This window comes from Podarcis vaucheri (genome assembly GCF_965113315.1).
Source record: "Podarcis vaucheri genome assembly, chromosome: 3".
NCBI classification, from domain to species: domain Eukaryota; kingdom Metazoa; phylum Chordata; class Lepidosauria; order Squamata; family Lacertidae; genus Podarcis; species Podarcis vaucheri.
Window position 1 is genome coordinate 126,639,341 of NC_138761.1, and position 9,847 is coordinate 126,649,187.

At 45.1% G+C, this 9,847-nt stretch overlaps 1 protein-coding gene across 2 annotated transcripts in view; it reads right to left on the minus strand.

The window, feature by feature from the left end:
* LOC309528415 (opsin-5-like) overlaps nucleotides 1–7,630 on the minus strand; it is a 12,187-nt gene extending 4,557 nt beyond the window's left edge. The window contains exon 1 of one of the 2 annotated variants that reach the window (XM_082215813.1): nucleotides 7,489–7,630. Coding sequence is in view for 1 of the 2 variants with exons in the window: in XM_082215812.1 (XP_082071938.1) it covers nucleotides 7,534–7,585 (52 nt within the window). In the remaining variant the exon portion in view is untranslated. The remainder of the gene's footprint in view (nucleotides 1–7,488) is intronic. The other variant, XM_082215812.1, reaches the window with a different exon arrangement.
* Between the last annotated feature and the right edge of the window lie 2,217 nt (nucleotides 7,631–9,847).

Below are 9,847 nucleotides of genomic sequence, written 5' to 3' on the forward strand. Positions count from 1 at the left end.
AAGGGGTGGGGGACTTTGTATGCTGCCCAATGCACCTTTGAGGAAAGGAGATCAAGCTTGTAACTAGACTAAACACATAGCTGGGTTTTAACTAAGAGTTTACTAGATCATGCCCCATTGCATGAAGCAGACTAGTAGGGACAGCCTTACATGCAATTAGATTGGTTTGAAAAGCTGTTAAAATGCAAACGAGTAAAAGGTGGGTTCATTTTAAACTTTATTATCTATTAGGTAAGGGGGAAATGTGACTAACAAACAACTAAGTTGGTGCTGGGTTAGTGAGGTAAAGGTAAAGGGTCCCCTGACCATTAGGTCCAGTCGTGACCAACTCTGGGGTTGCGGCGCTCATCTCGCTTTATTGGCCAAGGGAGCCAGTGTACAGCTTCTGGCTCATGTGGCCAGTATGACTAAGCCGCTTCTGGCGAACCAGGGCAGCGCATGGAAATGCTGCTTACCTTCCTGCCGGAGCGGTACCTATTTATCTACTTGCACTTTGATGTGCTTTTGAACTACTAGGTGGGCAGGAGCAGGGACTGAGCAACGGGAGCTCACCCCATTGCGGGGATTCGAACCGCCGACCTTCTGATGGGCAAGTCCTAGGCTCTGTGGTTTAACCCACAGCGCCACCCGCATCCCTGTGTTAGAGAGAGGCAGGTTCAAATCCCCAGGATTTCAGACAGCAGTTTTCTCCCAGCCCTACTTGGAGATGGCAGGGATTGAATAGGGAGCCTCTGCATGCAAAGTGATGCTCTGAAACTCAGCTACGCCCCATTCTCCCTGCACCCCTCCAAATCTGTCTGTTACAGTAATTCTTATGCTGTATTGAACTTGACATGCTTTTTTGTTTATCTAGCAGCTTAATGGATTTTGGAAAGCAAGCAATGTCTATAAATAGGCGGCGGGAAATAAGGTAGTTAGGAAGATGCAAAAGATTCTTTCCAAAACAGTTGCACAAGCACATTCACATGAACATTCACAAGACTTTGAATTCTTCACGAGGAATGTGACAAACAAGAAAGTATTATTTAGACTAGCATTCATGCAGAATGAATTTTAGAAGGATGGCAAACACAATCAATGGGATTTTGTGTTTTACACATTCCATCTTGACCTCTTTACCCAACTCAAAGCTATTCCTACAGAAAGCCTCAGAGCAGCAGCCAAAGTTAAAACGCAACACAACACAAGGTATCCTGGTTATATGATGAACTGTCATTTTAATGGAGTAATGAAGCCATTTAAGGATCATTACAAAACACAGAAGGAAACCTCGCATGGAATATATAGAGAGATTTGCCATCTTACATTGAATTGTGTGCAATGAATGTCAAACTGCATCTCTTCATTCTTTAGCAAGGATGTTGTGGCAGTTTTTCAGTAAGATACTGAGCAGGAGAACCTTTGATTGCTATTGTGAGGGATTCTCTCGCTTTCCCCTCCCAAAACCAGCCCTAAGAGACAGTGGTACTTAAGTGCTCTCCTCATGCTACTGGGGAACTTTCCTGGAGCAGGAAATTGCAAATACAGTGGTACCTTGGTTTGCAACCCTTTTTGATTAGAGTGCAACCGTTTTGGATTACAACCACGTCAAACCCTGAAGTGTGTGTCCCTTTTTTTGGATTACAACCAATGGGGGGGGGAGACCCCATTGGCGAAAGCCCGCCTTGGGTTACAACCTGTTTTAGTTTACAACCAGACCTCTGGAACGGATTATGGTTGTAAACCAAGGCATCACTGTAGACTGGAATAATCTAGTTCAACTATCTGTTTCCCGCCATGCCCAGGGAGATGCTCACAGGACTCCTCCAGGCGACCTGTTTATTGAGCATGCATCCTGAGATGCTTCATCCTGAGATGTTTACGTGGACTCTGTCCAGTCTTTTCTGGGCATTTGTTCCGCTTTGCTTATGGGGCAGTTATACAACAATGAGCATTCATCCTGATTTGCATGTGGGACATTGTCAAAGGAGCTTCCCAGCCAAAGGAACGCAAAAGGCAGAGAGCTCTTTATTGTGAAAGAAAATACCATACTTTTCCATATATAAGATTACAGTATGTTTTTCTCTGTAAAAATAATGCTAAAAAGTGGGGGTCATCTTATACATGGGTAGTTCATAGGGTGGACGTTTGACTGGTTGCTTCCATGGCTGTCAGCAGCTATTGTGCGTGTTATTGGTTTCTGCGTCAATGGGTGGTGTTGATTGGCTGACGCTCCTGCAGTTGGGTGGGCGATTGGCAGCTTCTGCTGGCAATGGGACAGATGGGAGGTGGATTTTGCGATGTGTGTGGGTGATCAATTTTCGGCACCCCCCCCCCAAAAGCTCAACAACCCTGGATAATCTGAGACTCTTCTTCATGTGCCTCCTCCATGAGAGGTGCGGGGGGGGGGCAACAGGAGAACAGGGCCTTTTCTGCGGTGGCTCCCTGCTTGTGGGGTGCTCTCCCCAGGAAGCCTCACCTGGTGCCTTCAGGCCTCAGGTGAAAACATTCCTATTCTCCCAGACCTTTGGCTAATTAAACTATCTATATAGAGACAAGTGGCGTTCCGCCACTCGAGATTGAACAATAGCAGGTCTGTGATGCCTTTAGATTGCACGTGCGCTACACGGACTGGCTTGGTGTGTGTCTGTCCTACGTAAACTATCTATAGTATTTTAAACTGTGTTAGGGGCTTTGTTTTGTTTTGTTTTGTTACAATGTTATGCGTTTTTGTGTTTTTATATTGTAAACCGCCCTGTGATCCTCGGGTAAACGGTGGTATAGAAATTTAATTAATTATTTAATTACAGTAAGGTTGGTGGCCATTGCTGCCTCCTGTGGGAACAAGTTCCATAGTTTTATCTACGCATTATGTGAAGGACTTTCTTTTATCTATCCTCAATCTTTCAACATTCAGCTTCATTGTATAGCCACAAGTTCTAGTATTATTGGGGGGGGGGGCTTTTCTCTATTTGCTCCATGCTATGCATAATTTTATGAACTTCTGCCATGGCACCATTTACCTGCTTTTTCTCTGAACTAAAAAGTCTCCAACACACAGAGGAGTCTCTCCATCCCCAGAATCCTTTTCTGGACCTTTTCCAACTCTACAATATGCTTTTTGAGTGAAGCGACCAGAACTGTAGACAGTGCTCCAAATGTGGTTGCATCACAGATTTGCATAATGCACTACGATGCTGTCAGGTCTTTGGGCTGTTGCTGTTTTGGCACGTTAATCCACCTCCTGGACTCGTGAGTGTCGCCACACAGAGACTTGCACGGCATCAAACAGGGGCTGGATGTGTCCTGAGCAAGCAAGCCTTCCCTTCTGCCTTCCCAGGACTCTGGTTCCCTAAGAAGATGAAGACATTAGGTACCCACAGTTCCAGCCTGAAGAGAGCCAGTTGACACCCCAGCCTGAAGTCACACACCCCCTGTATAAAAATAAAACCTTGCAAACTGCAAAGAGGACAATTTATCAGTTCAAACAACTTGTGTGTAAGTGCTCTACTCTTCTGCTTCCTTTGCCTGTCATCCGGAATGTGCCATCAAAGGCCACTTCCACTTTTGCAACAGGACTTTCCCTTCCTCTTCCCCCTCCTCCAGCCCCCCGCCCACCTCCAAAACCCAACACTCCAGGGCAGATATTGAGGGTGTGGGGAGGGCTGCAGTGATGGGGAGAGGATAGAGAAGTCATGTTCTGTAAACAGACATCTCTTCGGCTCATGCAGAGAGAACTGGATGCAACCCTAGATGCACACTTAAAAAAAGGTAAAAAGGTAAAGGACCCCTGACAGTTAAGTCCAGTCACGTGGATTCAAACTGCCGACCTTCTGATCGGCAAGCCCAAGAGGCTCAGTGGTTTAGACCACAGCACCATCCGCATTCCCAGATGTACACTTATACACTCACAAACCAATGTAGCCCTTATTTTGTTAGGGAAGATAAGGGGGGGGGGGACCCACTTTTTATTTTATTTCATAAGGTCAAATATTCAGTGTATTTTGAAACTTTTAAAGTATCAAACTTTTAAAATACCAGAACTGGTTACAGTCTATAAACTAGTATATACCAGAAAACAGTGGTAGAATTTCTGCCTTATGTGTTTTGAAAGTAAAGTAGCCCTGGCAAATTACAATTATCTACAGCATTTTCTTTCTGTTTTGGAAGAACAAAATCAAACATTATTCAATGCTTTCGTCAGCAACAAGGATTTTGGTGTCCCCGCCCCCCTTTGAGAAGCATTTCAAATGAGGCAGTAGGAATGATCCGTGTTGGCATATTGTACTTCCCAGTCCTATTCTGACTGCACACATACTTTAATGTGAAGGAGATCTGAATCTGTACCAAGGGGTACTGGCTGTGAATAGTTTGTGGTTACCACATGTAGATTGGGACCTGCTTGTTCAGAATAACTAGAGGACCAGATGGTTCATTGGAGTCTTATAGACTTAAATTACTTGCTAGGCATCCAGTATGAACTGGAGGGCCAAACATAATAATAATAATAATAATAATAATAATAATAATAATAATAATAATAATTTATTTATACCCTCCCATCTGGCTGGGATTCCCCAGCCACTCTGGGTGGCTCCTCTTGAGGCAGAGAATAATAATAATAATAATAATAATAATAATAATAATAATAATAATAATAATTATTATTTATTTATACTCTGCCCACCTGGCTGGTTTTCCACAGCCATTCTGGGCGGCTTCCAACAAAACACTAAAGTACAATAACCTATTAAACATTAAACACTTCCCTAAACAGGGCTGCCTTCAGATGTCTTCTAAAAGTTTGGTAGTTATTTTTCTCTTTGACATCTGATGGGAGGGCATTCCACAGGGCGGGTACCACTACCAAGAAGGCCCTCTGCCTGGTTCCCTGTAGCTTGGCTTCTCACAGTGAGAGAACCCCCAGAAGGCCCTTGGCGCTGGACCTCAGTGTCCAGGCAGAACAATGGGGGTGGAGACGCTCCTTCAGGTATACTGGACCGAGGCCATTTAGGGCTTTAAAGGTCAGCACCAACGCTTTGAATTGTGCTTGGAAACGTACTGGGAACCAGTGTAGGTCTTTCAAGACCGGTGTTATATGGTCTCGGTGGCCGCTCCCAGTCACCAGTCTTGCTGCCGCATTCTGAATTAGTTGTAGTTTCCGGGTCACCTTCAAAGGTAGCCCCACCTTCAAAGGTAGGATTCAACCTAAATCTGTTAGCCGCCATCCATCCTCCAACCGCCTCCAGTCACTCACACAGGACCTTCACTGCCTTCCCTGGTTCTGATTTGAAAGAGAGGTAGAGCTGGGTGTCATCCACATGCTGATGAACACCCAGCCCAAACCCCATGATGATTTCTTCCAGCGGCTGCATGTAGATGTTGAAAAGCATGGGGGAGAGGACAGAACCCTGAGGCACCCCACAAGTGAGAGTCCATGGGTCTGAACACTCATCCCCCCCGCCACTTTCTGGACACGGCCCAGGAGGAAGGAGCGGAACCACTGTATGACAGTGCCCCCAGCTCCCAGCCCCTCAAGACGGTCCAGAAGGATGCTATGGTCGATGGTATCAAATGCCGCTGAGAGATCCAGCAGAACTAGGAAACAGCTCTCACCTTTGTCCCTAGCCCGCCGGAGATCATCAACCAGTGCGACCAAGGCAGTTTCAGTCCCATGGTGAGGCCTGAATCCCGATTGGAAGGGATCCAAATGGTCCGCATCCTCCAGGCGTGCTTGGAGTTGTTTGGCCACCACCCGCTCAATCACCTTGCCCAAGAATGGAAGATTTGAGACTGGGCGATAGTTGGCCAAATTGGCAGCATCTAAAGATGTTTTTTTAAGAAGCGGTTTAATAACCGCCTCTTTTAGCGAGTCTGGGAAGGCTCCCTCACGGAGGGAAGCATTCACTACCCCGCGAAGTCCATTGCCCAGCCCTTCCTGGCTAGCTTTTATAAGCCAGGATGGGCAAGGATCAAGGAGACAGGTGGTTGGTTTCACTCGTCCAAGCAGCCTGTCCACATCCTCAGAGGTAACAGATTGGAATTGATCCCACACAACTTGACTAGACAGAACTCTAGCACTCTCCCGCCCCGGCCCTGCTCCCACGGTGGCGTCTACCTCTTCCCGAATCTGAGCGACTTTATCTGCAAAAAACTTTGCAAAATCATTGCAGGAGATCATGTGGCCCGTACTGGGCCCCGATGTTGCAGGTGGTTTCGCTAAATTGCGAACCACCTGAAAAAGTCTCCTGCTGCTGTTTTCTGCAGATGCAATAGGGCGGTGGAGAAAGTATTCTTCGCTGTCGCTACTGCCACTTGGTAGGCTCGACATTGAGCTCTAGCCCGTGTCTGGTCAGCTTCAGAATGGGTCATCCGCCACCGGCGCTCTAGCCGTCTCAACGATTGTTTCATTGCCCTCAGATCCGTGGAAAACCACGGGGCTGTCCGGGCTCCATGCAATCGGAGAGGGCACTTCAGAGCCAGACAGCCAATAGCCCTGGTTAACTCCGCATTCCAGCGGGCCACCAGGGAATCAGCTGAAAGGCCATCAGCATGGGATAAAGCATCCCCTACCTGTGATCACTGAGATCGGTTGTCCCAGTCCATCCCCCCCCCCGTGGAACATGCCCCAACTATTTTGTTGGCTGGGACCCGACCCACTCCCCGGCAGCCCTGACCCTCCCCTTAAGTACAAAATAAGACCTTAAACAACAACAACACAATAAAACAATGCAAACAAAAAACTGTAAAAATTACAAACACATCAAAATCAAACAAATTCCCGAACCCAACCAAACATCCATCCCACCCCCACCCCCAAAAAAAAATTCAAAAGGGAAAAAAGAAAATTGTAAAACATTTTTAAAAGAACTCTGCGCCGCTCCGAGTCCTCCTGGACAGCAGCAGCAACCGTACTTATGAGGCCTGTAGGACCCCGCCCTGGGCCAGGTGGTGAGTGGCAGGAGCGGGGCCCTTAGGCACTCACGCAGGGGAGCATCAGTAACTTGTGTGTGAGTCAGCAAGGCATCCAGAGCTACTCCTTTATTTTTAGTTATTTTGATCAGCACTGGATTGGTCACTGGACTACAACTCAGAGGTTCCCATTGCCTGCTCTTGCTTTGGGGTACAAAGCAGCTCCAGTGTTTCCTGCTCATTGTTCTCCTGGATCCTCAGTGTGCCTCTCCATCCCGCTTCCCCTTCCTGTGCAGCCTCTCTGGAGCGCTGTTTGTTACAGCAACTTTGCTAGGCATAACCAAGGGAAACTGGGTAGAAGAAGCTGCAGCTGCCTCATTTGTGGATATAGCAGCAGATTTAAAACAAGGGGTGGTCTTGGGGCTGCAGCCTGGTAAGCCTATCCTGATGAGAAACAATATGCTGCTCTTCCCTAAGAGCACATCCAGAGAGTAACACCAGAAAATGGAAGCAGCACACAACGAGGCAAAAGAAAATGAAGCAAGGGGCAGAGGAGGACATAACCTAAAGTCTTGGAGAGACGGCCACCCTCTATACCTGATGAGCTTGCATGAAGGCTCAGAAGTAGCTTGTTTCACACACCTTTGGCTACTGGCTTTCTCTGGAACTGAAGAGAAGATACCCTTCCTTGCATGGCATGAGCACATACTGGCTGGCTTCCTGCGCTGTGGAGTGGTTGGAACAATGTTCCTATTGGGGCCAAACTACTTTGTGTTTGGAAGACAGGCCTGAATGTTTGGAGAGAGATGCCAGATCTCCTGACAAAATTTAGAGCCAGTCACAAGACAAATTTCCTCACCAGTGTCACACTACGAATACTGTGGTTCTAAAAATACCAAACAAATGTTCCTATAGTTGCTAATGCTTTCTGTAACACTAGGGACCCTCCTGGAAAAAGCTAGACTATATAAGCGTCTGTCACATAAGGAGAAAGTGTTGTTCCCACCCTCAGAGATTACTAACTTCTCATAGCTGCATTTGCGTTGTGTCTGGGGAGAAGGAAGGAAGGAAAGAGAAGGCCAAGCTGTAAGGAAAACAAGAAAGTGGTGTCAAAAAACAGGGGCAAACCCATTTACACTAACAGTCCTGCACCAGTTGAGTAATACCCAAAGCTAAAGGCACCAGGGGATTTTTTTACACTGTTTGCAGGCTGATATGAGTTGCATAAACTGGAATAAATTTCAATCCTTTGCATTGTTCTGGTGTGTCAAAATTAATTCACTGCTAATACAAACAAATCGTATTTCTATCAAATGACAGTTACAACTTGGTTTAGAGTTACAAGTGTTACAAGATGCCTGTCTCAACTAAAGGCACGATCCATTCTGTGATCTGTACCTTCATCCCTTTGTTGTGAAATATAAGTAGGAAACATTGTGGCAGAAGACAAAACCCACCTGGAGAGGCTTCTGATAGAATTTCCTGCAGAGTCAGCAACCTGCATTCAGATATCTTCAGTAAAATGCACAGAGATTTCCATTTCCATTTTTATGAGGACTCTTTCAGAGACATTCTTACCTCACTCTTCATTTGAGGTTCTTCATTCTAGACTTATTATATGCCCTGTAGTTGAGCTGTCACGCCTATTGTTTTTATAGAAAAATGTTCGTGTGTAACATTTCAGTGAAAGCTCTCTCAGGAAAATCTCAGAGCAAATAGGGCTGCTACTCACACTGGACAGCTATAAAAATGGATGGTGTTGGGTCTTCCAGAAAGGTGTACAGAACTGAATTTCTTTTTTAAAAAAATATTTTTTTATTGAATTTTACATGTTTTCCATCAAAATATCATGCCATATAACAAGAATAAAAAAAGAATTCCATTCCCCAATTACCCCCCCATGACTTTCCTCAACTTCCTCTTCTGTTTTGGGGCATTATTAGCTTCTTTTTATTATGCTTGTTTTTATTATGTCTTAATTTTTAATATCTTTAAAATAATAATTATTATTCTCTTAACATTTTGACATCATCATTATATTTCTTATATTCATTTTGTTAATTGCAAGTGTTTAATCAAACTCTGGTAGTGAGTCCATTTCTTTACATTGATCCATCTCCTAGCCACAGTTGTAGCATACATAAAAAGTTTTTTTCTTCTTTTTTGGCACCTGAAATGCCTTTTGGCATTCTCTTTTGGCACCTGAAATGCCTAACAGAAAAGCTTCTGGATTTTTCACAAAAGTTATCTACAGAACTGAATTTCTGTACTTAGCTCTGCTTTTCTCCTATGGCTGCTGGTCTGATCTACTTGGCTCATTCCCCCCCCCCCCCCATTTCACTTTCAATTTATATACCGCTTTTCTATATTACTATACAGTGGTATCTCAGGTAACAGACGCTTCAGATTACAGACTCCGCTAACCCAGAAATAGTACCTTGGGTTAAGAACTTTGCTTCAGGATGAGAACAGAAATCGTGTGGCCCCATTAGCTAAAGTGGTGCTTCAGGTTAAGAACAGTTTCAGGTTAAGAACGGACCTCCGGAACGAATTAAGTACGTAACCAGAGGTACCACTGTACACAATTGCACACCTTATAACAATCTGATCCAATACAAAAATGTCACAATAAAAACATAACTTTAGAATATAACTTTATATCAAATAAAGTAATATTCAATAATCCATCAGAATATAACAGTACACAATAAAATTAAGTATCAGCAAATAATTGGACAGCAATTCATGGACAGCAGAAAGTCTCTTGCCCCTCAGTGTCCAAAAATTATTTGAGGTGGCAGTATGAGAGGCCCTGTAATAAGGTGATGGCCTGACATGAAGGTTGCACCAGCCCTCTGCAGTCTGACCCCAGGAGCACCGCAGCACGCTGCTTTCACCTTCTTCTAAACTTGACTCACCAGACTGATCTTCGGTGGAAACGGAGGCATGGGGTGCT